The sequence below is a fragment of the Necator americanus genome, chromosome II (genome assembly GCF_031761385.1).
Source record: "Necator americanus strain Aroian chromosome II, whole genome shotgun sequence".
Taxonomy (NCBI): domain Eukaryota; kingdom Metazoa; phylum Nematoda; class Chromadorea; order Rhabditida; family Ancylostomatidae; genus Necator; species Necator americanus.
The window spans coordinates 17,483,638-17,503,873 of NC_087372.1; the positions used below are offsets into that span (position 1 = coordinate 17,483,638).

At 42.0% G+C, this 20,236-nt stretch overlaps 2 protein-coding genes across 4 annotated transcripts in view; both read left to right on the top strand.

The window, feature by feature from the left end:
- Positions 1–2,026: 2,026 nt before the first annotated feature.
- RB195_018195 (uncharacterized protein) lies at positions 2,027–12,222 on the top strand (the record flags this gene model as incomplete). 2 transcript variants are annotated; one of them, XM_013444038.2, is made up of 12 exons in its annotated part: positions 2,027–2,101; positions 2,367–2,459; positions 6,799–6,891; positions 6,958–7,092; positions 7,162–7,245; positions 7,303–7,404; positions 8,518–8,592; positions 10,886–11,035; positions 11,089–11,238; positions 11,779–11,928; positions 11,989–12,028; positions 12,095–12,222. In XM_013444038.2, the coding sequence occupies 12 exons, from the start codon at positions 2,027–2,029 to the stop codon at positions 12,220–12,222; spliced, it is 1,275 nt and encodes a 424-aa protein (XP_013299492.2). The 2 variants fall into 2 exon arrangements, with proteins under 2 accessions (XP_013299492.2, XP_064041410.1); XM_064185529.1 differs by having other exon boundaries at positions 2,057–2,101.
- Positions 12,223–19,133: 6,911 nt separating this feature from the next.
- Positions 19,134–20,236, top strand: part of RB195_018196 (uncharacterized protein) — a gene marked incomplete at both ends in the record, with an annotated part of 22,085 nt that continues 20,982 nt past the window's right edge. For both annotated transcript variants that reach the window (XM_064185530.1, XM_064185531.1), the window contains 3 exons: positions 19,134–19,184; positions 19,636–19,725; positions 19,779–19,874. In XM_064185530.1, the coding sequence (XP_064041411.1) occupies positions 19,134–19,184; positions 19,636–19,725; positions 19,779–19,874 (237 nt within the window). The remainder of the gene's footprint in view (positions 19,185–19,635; positions 19,726–19,778; positions 19,875–20,236) is intronic.

Consider the following 20,236-nt stretch of genomic DNA (forward strand, 5'->3'; position numbering starts at 1 on the left):
TACCTACCTAAAGAAAAATTGAAAACTCTTTGACAACCTGCAGTACAGTAAACAAGCAACAGTAAACACAGGAAACAGCCTTCGGATTCCATTAGTTCGCGGCCACTTCATAGTCGGACTTCTTGCCTCTTGTTCTTTCTGCTGCATGGTCTGTGATAATACTCGTTGTCATCTACCAGTTTCACTTTCACCTTCACTTAGGGGGAGCAAAATGTGTATCGCAAACTCAAACATGTTATGTTATTTAGAGTCAGGCCGTTGCGTTTAAATGTGTGTGTCACTGTGTGACGGCGTTCCGCATGGAGACCACATGTCATTTTTGCTTTCTTTCTGGCAGTTGATGTCTTGTTGCTATTTTTCAGTTGAATATTTGTCAAAATTTCCCGTGATGTTCGAACCGTTTGTTGCCTTCACGTTGAGTGCTTCCGAATTTTGCCAACTAAGATAGTCCTAGTGAAAATATATTTTATTTCCGGATGATATACTTCTTGAGTAAAAATTGGCAACTGGAGTTATTAAGCTGAAGATCATCCAGGAGCTTGGTTAGTTGGTTGTCTGGTCAGCTACTGATGCTTGTTGGATCGACTCTTGGAGAGCATTCAACTTGGGCATCTTTTCCTTACCTGATCTATCTCACTACACTTCTTCTTTCCGTGTTGGAGATTAAACAGAGAACGTCTGCACCTTGTGCGTGATTAGTTAACACAAGTTATTACATAGTTGGCACACGATACAGGTGATTAGCACGAGCAGCTTATCCTGAAAATTTGACATGTCTATTTTTACCGCTGTGATTTTAGCTGAGATGGATTCGAGCGGTCGGTTCCTTGCCTGAGTTCGTTCGTATTTTGCCATACTGCTCTTCTTACACACAAAACCTTCTTTCATTGAATTAATTTTCTAATTTCTTTCCTGCTTCTTTTGGTTTTGATGCTTTTCCTTTGTTTGTTGTCGGTACATTCAAGTATTAGTACTCTCTGCTGATCTTTTAGGAACAGAAATTGGCATCAAAGGGGGGTCACATATCGATCAAACAGTTGTTTTTAGGATTTTTTCAAGTTTTATAAAACAAAAGAGCTGCAACAAATTGACCATTACTTGTTCCTGTTCTCAACTTTGACTTACTGCCATTGTTTGCCATAAGCCAATATGTTTCTCAACACCTAATGTTGTTTTTCGTTTCGGTTTTTCTTGGTTTCTTTGTTCTTTTCAAAAATTTCGAGCCTCGTTCAGTGACTTCCGCACACAGCACAAATCTCTCAAAAATTCCGCCGTTCATTTCTGCATTTCTGCACTCACCCGTTCACGTCTCTAGTTTTTTTTTCGCATTTTTGAATTTGAAAAAAGTTCACGATTTGTTTCTCAATCCAGTAATTGTTTCATTTAAGCACCACCTTCAAATGAAACATTTTGTCTATTCAGTTTTTAAGAATCATTTTACTTTTAAAGCCATCACCCCACGATTCTGTCGTGGTATGGGTTTCCGAGAGCCAAAGACTATACAAGGGCCTAGATTGCAAAAACGGGTGGGATCTCCCTCATCTCTCCCTGCATCACTGTAAGCAGACGGCTTCGGAATGCGATTCCTTACGACTTACGACGTTCTCTATTGCAATGCGCCACCATTGCGCCCCGCCCCCGCCTACGATTCGTGGAATGAGATGAATTGCTCATCGGGGCGTCGGGGCGTGATGCCTTTAATCGACTTTCGCTGCAGCACCACTTCTGAATGATGCGGATGTATGAAAGAGTAAAGGTAATAAGAGCGTCGAATGGATATTAGGCTGATCGCATTTGCGCTCAGTAATTGATGTAGTCCTGCGGAATTAATCACATGGCATCGGAAAAATTTCTACCCATTTCGTATTCGGTTTATTTTGCAAATAAGATTAGCATCGAATCTTCTAGGCGGAACCGTCCCTAAATATTATCAGAACAGTGTTCGTATTTTCTCCGAATGCTCGTTTTCAACATTAGCATGCTTTATTTCGCATTCTTATTAGGACTTCTTATTAGGCTGCTTCTTATGATTCTGCTGCAGTTCTTCGTTTCTGGGATGCTTTCGGGTGTTACTTGTGAGGACCTTATTCTTGTCCAGACGGTAAGCTTTCTAAATGACCTACCCACAGACATTTCTAAGGTTCGCCACTTACGTTATTTATTATTTACATAGTTCAACCCGCAAATAGTTTACACAATTAACCAATTTTATCTTGAAGACTTGTTTTTTCAGCATTTAATCCTCGGTCAGCAAAGACCTTTTTCAGAAAATTATATACATAGGTTATTTGGAGTTTGGAACTTATAAATACGTAAAAACCAAAAAATCAGAACAATGATATGCAAATTTGTTGAGACATTTCCAGGTTTTTCGGCACGGCGATAGGGCACCCATTGGAGGAAGCACATCTCCGGAGTCTAGGGCGTACTATTTCAGAGGAAAGGAACATCTCACTAATGTCAGTGTTTCATTTTCATTGAGTACGGAATATAGAGAACACCTAAGAACGAGCAACACAAAATTTGGCAGTCCTACGTTTGCTTCCCATGGAAGTAGTGTCTAGCAGTCCAATACTTACCGGCTCATTTCCACCATCATAATCATAAGTTCTTCCAGTTTATTGCACTTCAACATTTTGTTAAATGTTACAATAGTTATTACAACAAAGAAGTAACCAAACGTATTCTGCTGGTCTTTGTCCGAAGGCGGCATACGAAAACAAATTCCATGGATTTTGCAAACCGTTTTCGAGAACAACATACATAGTACATAGTGCAGACGTCTAGTGCTGCTTCGAGGGGCCTCTGTGATAAGTGAATGAGGGCAGACGTCGGAAGTGCCGATTAAAACTTAACAACACTTGCCTCTCAAGTGTAAAGGCATCACCCCACGAATCTGAGGTGGTGCAGATTTCAGGTGGAGTATTCGTATACGGAATGGGAGACTACGGAAGGGGAGGTGATTCCGTCCATTTCTTGCTAATTGCCGTAAAAAACGGCCCGGAAGATGCAACTTTAAAAAAGGCGCCAGAACCAACCGGACTTCCGGGCGCGACTCCAATCGAACCTCTTCTACATTTTAGTAAATCCAAAATGGATGCGCCAAAACGAATCTTAACCCCTTACACACCCTTTTTCCAATAAAACAAAGAGAAGAAAATAAAAATCTACGAACTTGTATCACAACCTGCTACAACTGCTGCTGGCGGAAAACCACGAATTTTTACGTGGTGAAGGAATCGCGGAAAAAGCTAGAGATGGGGTTGTAGATTGCGGGATCCAGGGTGGTTCCCAGTAAGCAATTCCTCACCACATCTCTTCCTTATGGTCGTAAAAGGGTGCGTGGGTATCCTACGAGGAACGTCAGAACACTCTTCTACCTACACGTTCCGGTCCTCTCAGCAGCCTATTCAATGGTCTCACTTGAATAGGTTGACGATAACCTCTGACCGCTCGGATGGAGAGAGGGCGCGTGCACAAGGGCGACGCGTTGCAACTGACATCGTCGTAAAAAACGGGAGTCTCAAACGCCTTTTTTTACGACGATAAGGTAGAGATGGACGGGACCACCCGGATCCCCATCTCTATTTTTCCCGCGGATTTCCACACAACGTTAGATTCGTTGTATGCTGTGTTTAACGCTGGCGCTCACTAGTTTGATATCCATAAAATGGTGAAGACAACCACCCTACATTAGGAAAGCAGTACATTACAAATCTAAACAAGAGTACACTACCTGTATTGGGTTGAGGGATAATTCGTGATCCTTTGATTTTTTTGATCGTATTGGCGAAGGCAATACTTTTTACTTCTGAACGATTGAGATATTTACATATTGTTTGATAGAGAATCTCTCGCTCTATGACACCGTTGTATTTCTGCACTTCACTGATTCATGTGTTTCTCGTCATTGAAGCGGAGTGTCAAGTGAACAGAGCGAAGCCTATTCGACACTTTTGTTTCTTGCGTTCATTTTAGAAAATAACTCTGCTGAATCCGAGGTTAGTGCAGTTCTTGCCTGAAGATTCCGTCTTAGCTTATCCTAGCACTTCAAAAATGTAAATTTTGACTTCAGTGTCGGATCACACACCGGACGACAATCGTCGACGACGAATCTCTTTATGATCTGATAAAAAAAAAGAATATGTGAAATCAAGGAATTGAAGTCTAATTATCTTGTAGGGTGGAAACACGTCCATCAAATGATGGATAAAACGTTGGAAGTACTTCTTACATCCACCTACAGTTTTAAGCTCGAAAAAGATTTATTCCTCCACCAAATACCACCCGAAGTGACGTACGGGAAAAGAAGGATTAGAATATGGAGATAAGAATGAATGAGCAATCTTCTAAGCATTCCACGCTAGCACAAGGATGATTTCATGATTTTTGACCAACATTCATTCTGTTGTTAAGAACAGCCATTTTCTGGTTTGTTCGCTCAGGCAGTTTACGTTTAGAGAGATATAGTCGAATCAAAACGACATGAAGCACGGTGCATTTGTGTCCGCGCTCGAAACGGCGCGGTGGAGGCAGCGGTTGGACCCGAGGTGGGACCAAACTGCAACGACGGGTTGAGGGTTTCACCACGCTCCTAGCCGCTACGCTCCACCGAAGCGCCTCAAGAGAAACCGCGTACGCAATTGTACCCTGCTTCATGTCGTTTTGACACTATTACATCTTTGAAACAAGTTTCAAACTATTTCGCAACTACTTCCTTATGCAACTATTTCCTTATGTTTGATCTGTTACCTATTGACTACTTCGTTCACTGGGTTGCGTATCGTTAGGTACCGGCAGCCTCCGCGACAACCTTTCCCTATTGGAAATGACTGGCAACGGCGATCGTTAATTGCGCTGCGCAGCAGTTAATAGCGTCAGCAGCGCATTGCGCTGCGTTTCGCTTATGGCCCGCCCATCACATTGACCATCTTCGGCCCTCATCGTCAAATGAGGTGCGAAACATCCCTCGCGGGAGCACGCTAGCTCTGGTATTGCTTCTGTGCGGAGTATTGATCGCTTACGTATAGAGAACACGAAGCGCTAAGAATAGAAAGAAGAATAATATGAATACGAATACTGGGATTTCGTATGCAATCGTTCGCTCATATATCGAACGATTGCACACGAAATCCCGGAAATAGAAAATAATAGTGTTTTATTCGTATAAAACAAAGAAATCCAAACTTTTACAAATTATTGCAGCATCTTACATGCATTAAATACTCTGTATAAATGCGAATATATATATATATATATCTTCGATATAATTTTTTCAGTCACAAATCTACGTCTTCCAACGACCATCTTCTTGTTTTTACACTTTTTAACTTTTATTTCGGAACGTTTTGAGCTTCATTTATGTCTTCTGATGTTGTTTTGTTTTTGTACTAATCTCCTACGTTCTTGCTTCATTTATCATTTCCTACGTTTTTTTTTCACTTTCTACGTTGCTACGTTATTATCTTTTTGTTCTTTGAACCCTCTCAGAAGCCAACTCTACCAAGTAATTGCAATACAAACACGGCACATGACCTCAGTGATGAGGTGATGGATGGGCGTGACTTAGTGATCACAGCTAGCCTAAGGTGTGCCTGCTCTGGCCTACCAACAGCCTCCTGTGGAGACACTTATTCGGCTGGAGATAATCGGCTGCAGGTACCTAACCATACCTCGATGCTCTCATTTACGGATATTGTACTATGATTGCTTGATTTGTTCTGGTCTCATTACCGGGTCGATCAAAAAGTTGTTCCACTTGGAAGCTTGGAACATCTGTATGTTTCTCAGCATAGGTCAGGTCATTTTCCAGTGAAGTAGATACCAGCAACGCATCGAGAAACTGACGATTTTGAGTTAATTGTGGGCAAGTATATGGTTCGGTGTGTAGATTACGAGTAGGAGTGTGGCACTGCTCAATTCCTCCTAGACGTCCAAAAAAAAGCGTGGGAGACGGCGTTTCTTCCTACGAGGTACATGAAAACGCTTCACACTCATGTACGTGCCACGTCCACGAATGAGCGGTCGAAGACCAATGAGGTGTCCTCACCAGCCTATTCAAGTAAAACCAATAAATAGGGCTTTAAGGAAACTGTCGCGTGTACTAGGGTATCGAGTCTTCAAGTACTTTGTAGGAATAAACGCTATTCCCACGCTCTCTTTCAAGACCATTGTTGGGAATTGAGGGGGTCATGCTTATACTCGCAATTTAGACCTCCACCTCTATACATGTCTACAAATACCTCAACATCGTCAGTTTCGTAACACGATCACCTCTTGCTTCTCCACGGAGAAGTGCTGCCTGGTAGTCCTGACGGAATAACTGCTAATCCAATGCTTCGTTGTATTGCTCGTGGAGGTAACGGTCGAAGTTGCTCACTGGCAAAGGCACGGTTATCACCGACGATTACACGGCACACCTAACCAAAAAGTCTTTTTTGCTGCGCCTCCCGCTTCAGATGTTTGACTGGAGAACGGCCATCCCTTGATCCCTTGATTATTATTATTCCCTTGATCTTTCTGTCTGTTTCATGCTCTTAAGTGATTTCTTCACCAAAAAGTGCAATTATTCGATTCTCATAGAGAGCGCTTCTCTGATCGTAGGAAAAAGGACTCTTTGCTCTACCTGATAACATAGTAATAATATATTGAACCTCTACTTTTCCATGTAATGATCGAGCACTTGAACAAAGCCATAAGTCAGGTAATGATGTATGATGTTATAATAATGAGTCAATGATCGAGACCTCATTTCTCAAGACAAACACTGCTTACTGAAAGATGGTCTCGAGATTGCAGAAAGGTCTCGATCAAGCGCGAGAGCTAGGACTCAGTTTGAAGCGTCGATATGCCGACATAGGTCTTTTGGATGCTCGATATATTCCTTCTGAGGTGATTATCTGTTCAAATACGTGGTAGCGCCTCTAGCATGGTTCCGAAATTTTCTCGTTTCTTCAGGTTATGTTCCGAAGTAGCCCATCGGAAAGATGCTTAATGACGGCTTCTGCAGTTGCATCAGCCATTTTCAACGAAACCGAAACTGGCCAGCCGACCTTTGTCCCAGTTTTCACTGCTCCTAGGGATAAAGAATTCGTTTGTTTTATTCGAAACCTGATTGTCACCTTTTCACGTCAATATTGTTGATTACAATCCTTCTTGGAGGTGTGCTTACCACGAATACACTGTCCTCTTGTACTGAGAGAAATGATGCAAAAGCTCAGAGTCGAAGGAGCCACATGGAATCTGGTGAGCGTTAACATTTCTCATTTTCTTCCTGCCCGAACTCATCATTATTTGCTTTAGGGCGATTTGCTAGCTGAGCTATTCGAACAAGAATCAAAGCGAATGAACTATACTCATGTAGTCGGTGACAGGCTCAAAATTTTTGAGCCTTTGTTTCTCGAGGTAACGTTAGCTCAACGTTTTGACAAGCTTATAGTGACATTAGTTTTGCAAAAGCGAGTTAATCATCCCGAATAAAGTAACTGGATCTCGTCATATTTTAGTGTGTGTTGTTGACTATTATCACTCATATCAGTCGATATGTTCGCGAGTTATATGAGTAGCATCGAATTCTTCTTACTTCTAATTTTATTCTTGTCCCCCTCAAATTTGAAGGGACAGCGACTCTTTGAGTGAAAAATCTGGCAATGGAGTCTCTGGTGTTCCCACTGTGTTTGTTTATCTCGTGGTGTCCAGTAGCTCATGCTCAACTGTTGTGGTTGAAGCGCATCACGTACCCGGGCTAACCCTACTTCACTTTCATTGACCACTGCAGCTAGTTTTCTGACCGGTTGATTGTTGGCGTAGGATAGAACTCACAATCGCTACCTTCACCCATTCATCGTTTGTTATGCCCACTTTTGACGTAAATATATGTATAGTTGAGTCGGTAAGCAGGGACAGTTGCGCAAGTCGCTGCGCTCGAAGCGGCGCGTAGTGGTTGGGGTCGTGTAGGGATCCTCGCTACCGCCACCCATCTCTGCAGTTCGCCATGGTCCCACCTCGATTCCAAACGCTGTCTCCACCGCACCGCTTCGAGCGCGCAGCCGCTTACGCAACGGTCCGTGCTTCATGTCGTTTTGACCCGGCTATATATAGCAGAGATACGCAGAGCACATGTAGATCCGCTCATTTGAGCGGGAATAGAGCGACAAACACCATCCGTTCCTCATGAGCATCATCCTCTGTAGATTCACCTAAAGACCTATCTTTCCACATTTCGTCGTCTTTGTGTTGTGAGGCAAATTGGGCATAGGAATTGTCTTTGCCACATTCCTGTCAAAACGGTGTGGTTTATGGTGCAATGCTCGAGAGAGTAATTTCTGGTAGGTACTGTAATTTGCGATGGTTGCGATGGTTCATAGTAAACTTACAAATCACTCCGCACGGAAAATAGTCGAATTTCTGCTGCAGTGATTTAAAAACCACCTAGTTTAAGAATGCTCAAGCTTTCCAAAAATTTTATTCTTTCATTCCCTAATTACTCCCTCTATTGGTTTTAATATTCTATTGCAGTACGAATCAGGACTTGCTGTACCACAATGGTTTAATGATGACGCGAGGAAGGAGGCAGATCACCTACTTGACTTGGTAATTTGGAAATTCACCTCATAACAAGCAAATGTTTACAAACTAGGCAGCATTTAGTATTTGACGAATCTTTAAACTTAAAGTGAGGTAGATCTGCACAAGTAAACACTGAAACATTGACTACTGAACGAACTCCTCCATAGTTCATGCATACAAATGTGCTTTTCTGGCCTCCTTGTTCTCCACCTATCACTCTGACTTCCAGCTGATAAGTAACTCACCACTTGGAATTTTTAATCTAATTGTGTTGTAATTAGAAATTCATGTTTATTTCAATTCTGATTTTCTCTATTTTTTCTAAAGAAAACACTCCTCTTACGCCATTCAAGTTTATCTTCACTTTTGTCCGTAGACCCTTTAAAAGTGACTTTCCTTTTTTACGTTATTCACTTGAGTAATGTTTAGACGGTCGGCGTACTGGAAATCTCTTAGACCTCTGCTTTCTTGTTTTACACTTTTATAGCAGTTTGGCTCCCCCTCGTACTTTTTTTAACATTTTAACATAGTGAAATCATGGATACATGCATCTTTTTTATAAATGAAAAGGATCATTTTGTGCGTCAAGTAAGTCAAGGACTGAGGAAACCTCCTTGTTCAACTTCGCTTACAATTGAAGATAGCATCGTCAACGAACATATACTGCGCTTCTTGGTTTTCTATAATATACGCACTGAAGACGCCGAAGGAACTGTTACAAAGAAGAGTGAAGACCGACATGCTATGAGAAAAGTGCGCTGATACGGGTTCTTGACTACTTCTAGCTGGAGGGATGCAGGATAATAATTTTTTTTGCAAACGCCCTGGGGCATAACAAAATGTGATCTCTCTGCAGACTAAGAGCAGTACGAGTAACGGTACACTCATCATTTAGAGAGAGAAGGTTCCTACAAAGAGGTTTAGATTTGATGACTTCCGTTCCTCTCATCAGTGAGGTTCTTATAAATATAGATCATCGCTGGCGGACATGGGAATCGCACAAAAGCAACTCATATGTGGACCACCACACACTCACCAAGGAAGGATGGTTCATATTTATTTGACGTTTTAGTAATCACATGCTTCATCATAGCCTCCTGTAAGCGAAAACACTATCGACACCACCACTTCGACCAGAATGAAAAGAACTTCTCGTTATCAAAAATAGAATAATACTCAAATCGTATATGACAGTCCCACTTCGGAGGAGTTTTTGTCCCTATTCCACCAAACGAACACTACGACGTAGCTTTTCTATTGATTTGCTTGAGCTGCTTCTAGATTCTAGCTTCTTCTGCTTCTTTTTGAGACAAAATGAAGGCTACGACCTTGTTTCGAACTGGTACAAGCTAGTCCTTATCTGCACCACAAAGATCCTTCCAACACCTCGCTTGCATCGCTTCTCGGAATTCACTAAGGAACTGCTTGAAAACGGTGTCTTAAGATTCGTTTTAGCCTAGGTTCCTGACCTAACTGCTGCCAGTAAACAGCTGCTGAAGATGAGCGCTTTGGATGCATAGGCGATGGAAAATCAAGGAACCCAAAGAGATGACTAGTATGAATAAATCTTGTGAGCTCATTGTTTCGCATTTGGTTTTAGCGTTCGAGCAGTGAAATTGCACCAGTTTAGCCGTAAGATGATACATCTGTACACGAACCGTTCCGTTTTTCAAATTTGTTGCCAAGTCGGAACATTTACACCTATGAGAAACCGGCTAGATGCTTTCCACAGAGATACGAGCCGAAAGCTTGGAAGAAGATTTAGAACAAGTCTTTCCTGTCTCAACTTTCTGCTGGATGCCAACAGTGAACGTTCTGCCGAGTAACTGCAGGGGCGAGCGATCCTGGTTGAGATGAGGGATCCAGAGGTCCAATGAAAACGCCACTGCAACGGGTCCCCGTGTCCTCATTCACTGGAAGGTTATTGCGAAATCCTTCGATATTTTTGACCGCCGAGCGTTTCAGACGATCCGTTCATTTAATTATTGTTATTTATTTGTTGCTTATTTCTAAGTGGATTTTTCACTTGAAAAAAAAAACGTGCACGACTTACCCATATTCAATCTAACAGGTCCGCCTGTGTAGGATAAACCCGACGATGAATACGACCACTGGAATTGTATCAGCAGGCACGTATAAGGAAACAATTATTCCATAATGTGTCAGTCGAATTTCTTACGAAAAGTTTCTTTTCAAAGAATTTTGAATTGGACTAGGGCAGAGTGACAACTTTCTTGCAAGTAGAGCATTTCTATAGAGGAATAGAATTTTTAGAAAAAGACATATATAGAAATAGAAGTGTTATAATTCATTTCAGACTGTCGAGTTCATGTCTGGTGTTGGTCAATTTCACAGTCGCAAATGGATTCACACGCGATCCGGCAAATTACTTGCAACCATTTTAAAAAACATGCAAAAAACGACTAAACAAGAACCAACGGGCAAAAAGTTCCTGGCTTATTCCACGGTCAAATCAGATTCTCCTTTCCTTGACTTAACCAAGCAGCATGCAGTTTTTAGCACGACGTAACCATTTCGGCACTGCTAGAGTCTATGGGTATACTAAAAGATGCACTAGCTCCACATGCATTAGCTCCACAAGGTCGTCCAGCCTTCACAGCTACTGTTGTCTTCGAATTATGGCGGAATGACACGCAAAATTATGTGAAGGTATGTGGGATTTCTCCTCTGCTAATTATCACCAAGTGAGAGCAAAGTTTATCACTTCGACCTACCGCTCAATGCCACATACAATTCCGATGACTTAGACTGAAATGTGAATTGGTTGTGAAAAAATTAGTCGGTTTTCTTCGTCTTCAATTTATCCCACTACCGCTTATCACGCTACCACAATTGTTGATGAATGATGACTGATTAGATCACGGGTTTTTTATTCTGCTTTTAGAAGCACAGAAAAATTTCATTCAGTCAATATCAAAAAAACTCCGGACAATTTTATAGGAAGTCGTTTCTGGGAGATCATGTAATCCTCAGTTCTGCTGAAGAAATCTGGATTTTCGTTATTCGCCGCGTTTTTGACAAATTCTACAGAACTATTAAGCTATTTTGACCAGAATTTGCAATCGGTTTTTGAGACTACACTCCTTTTAATTATCATTTACATATCATATGTTACGATACACCTAATTAAGCACAATAGATATGCGCATTCACTGTGTCGGTTATCTCATGATTATGAGCAAATCACAGGTTTTCTATCGTCGCGGTCCAGGAACAGACGAGTACAATGAACTAACCCACTCCGTAAACGGGTGTAAGAACACACAATATTGTCTTTTGGAACTTTTCTCAAAGTCAGTGGAAAAGTTCTCTAACGACCATCCAGAACTTCTCTGTCCGGTGAGTCAAGAAACACTAATTTCTTGTTTTTGCCAATACGTGGAATTTCTGTCGTTTCAGAGCCACCATGAGAATTCTTCATGTAAATGCGAAATCGAGCGTGAGTCGATGCTTTAGCGACTTCTTTAAGAATGCTGTTTACCTTGTACTCGAACTATCAATTCAGCAACGACGATCATATTCATGGTAACCACGGGTCTCTTCGCACTGCTATTCTTCGTAGCGCTCTTCTTTCTCATGCACCGACGCAATCATGTGAACCCAAACACAGATGCGCTGGAATCCAGCAAGTGACGTACTCCTCGCAGGCGACGCTCCTGGAATGTCAATTGCACGTTGCTTTCCCAAGTTATTAATAGTTTTTGCTCGAAAAGATTTCATGTTGGGTACACTTACTTGTATTTCTCTAACATATGATATAGCCTTAATTTCTTGTGATTTCTTCTTAGAAGCACCTTCCGCTGAGAACTGATAAATTTACGCTGAGTTGAATGTTAAAATTGCTCTGCGTACGCTTCACTGAATTTCATGCGAACCTTGTTGGTACAACCTAGGACTTCAATGAAATCTGGACTGTTTTTACCTCTATTATCTTTTCGATGGTGTGTGTTGGTTTGTGGCAACCATAATTGTGAGCGCAGAGACTAATTGTTCGGATACAAATGTTTAGCGGAGACATAAACCCTCATCATCATTCCGCAAAGCGGTGTTCATCATTTTTCAAAGCACTTCGAAGCACAATTCTGCCCCTGCGCACGTCCGACGCGATTTCCCACGGACACCCGGGAGACGAAGCTCAGGCTTGAGTGGCGGCGCCAATTCCTTGAATCGCTTACATAGGGCAGCCCAGATAGCAACGGGTTGCACCGTACCTCGCACAGGTGGCATTTCGAGGCAATGAGTGTCGGCGACTAGTTTCCTGGCACAACATTTGAACGAAAGGGCAGAGGTCCACGTTCAACAGAACTGAAGCGATCGGAAATGAGGCATGAACCAAGGCGATGGAAACGTGTCTGAACATTGTTCGAGGCGCTGATCGAATTCCTTCCTTCCACAGCAGATCAGTTAAGTTCTGAAGTATTCGAACTTTTAGAGATAATCTCTTCTTTTCTGACCTATCTGTACACATGCATGAGTTTTTTTAAAAACCAGTCGCGAGACGAATTGCCAGTTACGCGATTTTGAGCTTGATCGATATAATTATTGAAGTTGAAGTAAATGTCACCAAAATTTAGGTGGTCGTCAACTCGGCGTGTGAAATCGACTTTATTGCACTATAAAGATGCACAACGACATACATGCAAACAAGGAGAAAAACTGTGTGAATATTCGAAGATGACTTGAAAATGATGAAGTAGGTACCGAGGTCATAAAAGTACTAAATTAAGAAATCAGTCAAGTTCTGGAATAGAAAATTGGCCTTTGCCGGAACAACTCTGTATGGTACCAAACTGTGCCAAAATGAACGAAGAATTATGAAAATGGGCACTACTAAAAAATTTCGTGCATATGATTTAGATGAATGTAGGATGAGGAATATAAAATTGGAGCTTATTAGAGCGAGTATCAAGTCCTTTGAGCAGCGCTACGTCTAACAGTGCCTCTACTACCGAAGCAACAGCATTTATTCTTTCTACTCAGCCCTAGCAAAAGTACCGCGTACTTTTTCGTGCCATTCCTGATATCATTAGACCGAGAAGAAAGTTTAGCAGCAAAGCCTTCAATTACTTTATTAACCAATAAGAACGTGCGGCTAGCGTGACACTTACAGACCTTCTGCGATGTTCACCCAGCACACCTTCAGAGATCAATGACGAATATATGCGGAGCAGTACATTAGGTTGAAACGCTACTCACACAGCTGTCACTGTCGTGAAATAAGTCTCTCTGCTATTTTATTCCTGTAAATTCGCACGGAATTATTGCGCAAAGCTGGTGAACCAATAACGTACTGACCCCGGCTTCTTGCACCGTCACCAAGCAAACGCCATCGGATCTCATTCAATGTTTTCTGGGGCAAAATTCGAGTCCCGCGACTCGTCTCACTCACATTTACCGCTTTCGGACACCGGCGCACCAACTCGACGTGTGGGACCCATCTCACCCCTTTTCCCTTTTTCTCGTCGGTGCTCCACTTCGACGTGTAGGAATCGCTTCATCCCAGGCGGGGTTACCGCACCTGTCTAACGCCGCTCGACCCGTCTTCCTGCCTCCTGGAATTTCATTCGCACACACCACACCACACAGACACCTCGGTTTGAACCCATTATTATGTAGCACATCATCCTATCCGTTCCGATAACCAGAAATCGATGTTCCAATCACCACTGCTATCCACGACCTTTCCCCATCTGCTATGCAATTTTTCAATAACTTTTGTCGAGGTTCATGGTAGTTGACGGTTTTTCCTGAAGAAAAGGTGGAAAGAAAAGGCGCAAACGAGAGTATAGGAAACAGCTTGCCATTTAGTTCGTTAACTATTGTTTTTTTTTTCCTGAACTTGATGTGTGCCTCACGTTATCATGCAGGAGATGCATGATCTATGACCTCGAGTGTTTTTTTGCGACCGCATTCACTTATTTCTCTTTTTGTTGTTGGTGAGCGAGAGATGATATTGTACCGCCATGTACCGCCAGTAGAGAGCGCGGTCAGACTTATCTAGTACGAGCAGCTCCTAAAATTCGCCGGTTCATTGTTGAGGATCGTATATCCAGCAGCAAACTGAAATTGATTGAGCTATTGGTAGCTCGTGTCGCCACTCGTGAAAGATGCTAGCTCGTAACTCTCGTTCTTCGATCCAAGTCATTCAGTTGTCAACCGACGATGATCGATGTAGTCGAGAAGCTTCTTAAAGGCAGCTTATCACGAAACTGACGCTGTGTGGAAACCTGATGAAAAACATAGCATCCGTTGCGTAGACTACGATTATGAGCGTGGCGTCAGTCAATTCACCTGACTGTCCTGAAAAACGGAGTTCGTTCCTACGAGGTAAGCCGCCACCTTTGTGCAAGCGCTGCGTCCAGGAGCGAAAGGTTGAAGATAAATGAGGTTTCCTCACCAACATATTCAGGAAGAACTAACGAATAGGCCGTTGAGGGAAACGGAATATGTTCAGAGGTGACGCGTCCTGACGTACCTCGCAGAAACAAACGCCGTTTCCACGCTGTTTTCAAGGACGATCAGGGGAAATTGGGCGAGCCTAATGTTCCTAACGTACACCTCTATGTTTTCCACTAAATCACCGTACGTCAAGTTTGTGATACCCTGCCTTTGAAGTTACACTTATCGCACTAAAGTTCTTAGTTTATTTTGCTAAAACCAACAAGTTTTTTCGAATATTTTGGGTAAAACTCTTTGCCCAACCTGATATTCCGTAGCGAAGCAAGTAGGAAACCAATGTTGAACAATGTCTGACAGGATAGGCTTACAATACGCTGTAGATAGCATAGAAAACGTGATTGAAATTCCTGTTCCGAATGTTCTGAGGATGAAAACTCTCTATATTTCCAACAACAAAAATAAGGCTAAAGACTTCTGTTTTATCGATTTAGGTTAATCCAACGTTTTGTACTTAGCGTTCACGAACAAGTGAGAACTTCGTTCAGTGCAAATATAATTTAGAATGATTATTTTCTAGTCTTTATCTATACTTTCCTTGGGCATTCGCAACGAATTCCCGTTAACGTTTAAACTTGCTAGAAGCAGTACAACGACGAATTTGTTCAAATCTTAAAATCGACTAAATCGAAATTTTTGACATACGTGTAACAGAAAGTGCTCTTTCTTGAAGAGCATTCATGCAGTTAAAAGACAGCAACGGGTTGAAGGAACAGTCTTGAAGCAATCTGCAGATATTCCACTGGTGGTTGATACATGTGGGAGGTGTAGCTATCAACAGTCACGATCTTTTGTCAATGTTCGAGAAATGGCTCGAAGGAGCGACGGAAGCAATTTCCATCTCTTAATCTTCAATTATTCTGGAGTAACAATAGCGAGACAACTAAATCAGCACCATAGTAATCCGCATATCAGACTAAAATATAGTCGCCCTTATCCGGTTCTCCATTCTTCTCCATTTAGGAATTGTTCACTTGGCCAAATAAATATGCGTTTTTGCCGATCTTTTCGATAGGAGCGTGTTTTCGATGTGCGATGCTATTTCCTTTGGACTCTTCGAAACTCTGCAATCTGCTATGACCACATTGACCCCAGCATACACACGGTTGTTGCAGAGTGTTCGAGTATTTATCCGAGTCCAGTTGAGAGTACTACGAAGCAAAGAAGCATGTCTACGAAGCAAAAGAAGTTTGTTGAAAAGCTAAAAATTAAGCTTTCCGTTTTGTTTCTACTCTTGGACGGAATTATAGAAAATTCATCAGTAATGAAGAAGATGCCATTTAAAAGCAGCGCATCACGAAATTGACGCGATGGGAACCACATGGAAAACACAAAGCTTGAGGTGTAGATTACGAATGTGGCCGTGGTCTCACCCAATTCCCTTGATTGTCCTGAAAATGGCGAAATGAAAATGGGAAATGGCGTTCATTCCCACGAGGTAAGTTAGGAGTTGCCACCTTTTTGCACGCGCCGTCTGCGGCAGCGTGAGGACAAGAATGAATGAGGTCCCATCAGCAGCCTATTTATGATAAAGCAATGAATCCGACTCCCTAAACAAGGTTGCTTAGGAAGTCGAAGCGTGTAGAAAGGTGGCGAGTTCTAACGTACCTCGTAGGCACGAGCAACGTCCCCACATCTTTTTTGAGAAGATTAGGGGAATTTGGGTTCATATTCGTAGTCTACACCCTGATCTCTGTGTAGCGGACTGAACGAAGGACGTATAGATGTAGTCGTTTATTGGGCTATGGTCCGACTATAGGTGATGGGCGAGAAGCACCCTTCCTTTGTGATGACACATATTTATAGGAGAGAGAAGGAATTCTGTATGAGTAGGATATTTTTTGACTTGAGAGGCAAAATGAGAAGGGACAGCGATATTTAGACGTGTGATTCACAAATATGGGCGAAATTAAAATACTTTCTGAGGATTTTCATAGGAAAGGAATGTTTTGTGGGCACAGGATCAGAAAGTCCAATACACTCTGTGTTTTCCATCAAATCTTCACATTACTTCAGTTTCGTGATACGCTGCCTTTATTGTAACGCAAAAACGCAAACAAAATAGCAAACAGAAACGGACAGGGGTTTAAACAGCTCGACAGATTTATGTATCTGTCGAGCAGTTTAAACCCCTGTCCATTTTCTTCTGCGCAATTTTCGCTTCCACCTTGTCGTAGATATGCTTATCAACACTTTTTTCGAAGAGTGAAGTGAAGAATAACCGTAACAGTCGTAGAGAGTGATAACAGTATGGATGATAACCACTGATAACGTGGTGAATCGTAGTAACTAATCGTTATGAATAAGAGCACCAAGAGCAGAAAGATAATGTGCGTTTTTACAAAGATGATTGCACTTACAAGCAAAAACTAGCAAAAAAGTGGAGCTTCACGAGAATTTCTCGACCAAATTAGAAATGCAGCTTAAACATCCAAAGAGCTAGCATACTTCATTAAGTTATTAGTTAGCTATTAAGTAGATGGATGGCGAAAAGAAGAAGGAGAAGTCATGGGTCAAGTTGAGGCCAAGAGCTGAGATGGATTGGGTCGGCCATTGCACATTTTCTGACACTTCTCCGACGACGAACATTTTGCCTGCTGTATAGTTAAGCAAACGACGAAGCGTTTGCTTAACTACACAGCAGGCAAAATGTAGGAAGATGTAGTTGTACTCATGCGAACGTTCGAACCTAGGTTTAAAATCTCCACGTAAGAAGAGAAGAGGCCACATGGAGGAAAAATCGAACAAGTACTATTTACGAGAGGACAGTTAAGAAAACAGTCAAGATTGAGACATGAGACCACGATCTGTTATTGCAGCCACGAAAATGAAGAATAACGATAAACTGACATGCAGCTGCTAGGCGATGACTTATGGTAACACTTTAAATGACTCCTCTTCGGGGTTCTTCCTCGGTTGGCAAAGACAAACTCACAGACTTATCAACATTTTCTCAAGAAATTACAAAGCAAGATTACATCATACAGTTACATTCGAATCAACTGCAAACTTTCATTTTGCGTTTCTTTTTTTCTAAGAAACTACGAGAATCTCCTGCTGTTTCCTTTCAAGACGGCATACCACGAATCGACTTGGTGAGGGAATCCGCGGGGGAAGCTATAGACGGGGTTGTAGATTGCGGGATCCGTTGCAGTTCCGCTCATCTCTTCCTAAAAGCGTCGAAGACGCCTTTACGATGATTTCAGTTCCAACGTTTCCATCCTTGTGCAAGCAGTGGGAGATCACTTATATCGGTATTGATCCTCAAGTAGGAGAATTTGACAGATCTAGCCTGTATCACTCCTAAAATCTTTCCGAATCACCTCCTACGCATGCTCCAAGGATTTCTCGTCTATCCTAATACTCTCATAAGGTTCTCTGGATCAGAAACACATTGATTGCTTCATGTGAACACCATGAGTTAATAGACTCCACACTGTATACGAAAATTGTACAGGTTACCTGACCCATTGCAATCATTTCAGATGTTGTTGACATTAGTACTAACCGGTCACTTCATATCGTAAATGACTGTGTGGCGGTCACTTGAGATTTACACATATAACTACTGAAACCTCCGGTGCTTATGGAGGCTTAAAAACTGACACCCACAAAATTATTTTTGAAGAAAAAATTGAAGGGGCACAGTTTAATATTACATTTACTGTTTAGTGGTGCACCTTGCACACGTTAATCATGATATATTAGTGGCAGGTCAGTATATGTTCCCAACTTGTTGGTAAAGTAACTTCAGTAACTTCATAAACTCAAGTTCTCATCTGCGTGATAAAATGAGAACAGTCAGTTGTTGCCATCTTATCCAGAAAACTGACACGACTGCTTCAATAGCGCGAATTTGTTAGCGGCTTTCGCAGGGCAGCGAGGAAATTCTTGCTGTAGTCTGTATCTGAGGAGGAATTCATTACAATGGGCCCCGATCCTGATTTCGAAATAATTGTGACCCTGTGATGAACGTTTGTTTACTGCAAGATGGCGTTTTGTGGCTTGTGGTCAAAGATACACATGGATATGATAAGTGCTGAAATTTCATGATATATCAAGGTTAGATTTATAATCCTTAATCACCCATGCCGGTCACTCCTTACATTAAGCAAGTGCAAGCATCTCGCATAAAAAAGGTTGGTTCGATCTTCATCGGTAAGGTCACAATTCGCCAACGTTGGCGACGTAGGTGAGGGTTGGGATTCATCTTCGAATGCATAATGCACCACAAAAGCTACTGAGAACCACGTTCTAGATAATTTTGATTGACGCAACGGAGAGAATCATTTTACAGTGTTACAGAATTTCAAAGTGTTCTGCATTTATGTGCCATGTTTGCTTCTAAATATGATCATCTCTGATGGCGAAACATAAGTCATCGTAAGCTGTTAGGCAGCTATGCACAACCGAGTCAGAAATAACGGCCTCCTGAAAACGGGAGAGCGGATTCACACTAGACGGTTTGCTGTATCTTGGGAACGTAAAATTCCCAGTGAACGAAAATTTTACCATAGAAACAGCTTCTAACTAATGATGATCCACCAGAAAAATAACACTTGAACCCATCGTTGAAATCTTCGACTAAAGGAAATTGCTGAACTATCCGAGAAGAAGAACTTCGTAGTCTCGATCAACAAAGTCGGAAATAAGGAAAACTACAACGTGAAATTCAAATCGGTGGGCGCAGAATAATTATATGCTGATGATACTTTATTTTTGTCCTTTTTTAGAACCACCCTCTGCTTTCACACGCTGTGATGACAGTAAACTTCGACCTGACGGGTGACTATCCTTTCCGTCCCCCCAATGTACGCTTCGCTCACCAGGTAACGGTAGGATGTATGTAGCGCTACAATGATACGTGCTCAGCATGCTCAGGCACTCGCCACATTCAAAACCCAGAAAATATCGGTGCTTTGTACAGAAAAATTTGACGAGTGCTGCGGAGTTCGCAGACGAATTGCAAGTTGATTTTCGCGAGCAACAGAAACAAGAGGCGAAAAGTCAGCATTTACTTCTTCACCAGTCTGAACGTCCGGCTAAAGCCGGACTTCAGACTTTCTGTGCTGTTTGCCTGGCTCCCCTTCACTGATCAACGAAAATCAATATTAGTGCCCTTTTCTGTGACATTGGACTTGTGTATCTCTAACAATCTTTCTTCATCTTTTTTATTATAAATAAAGGCAAA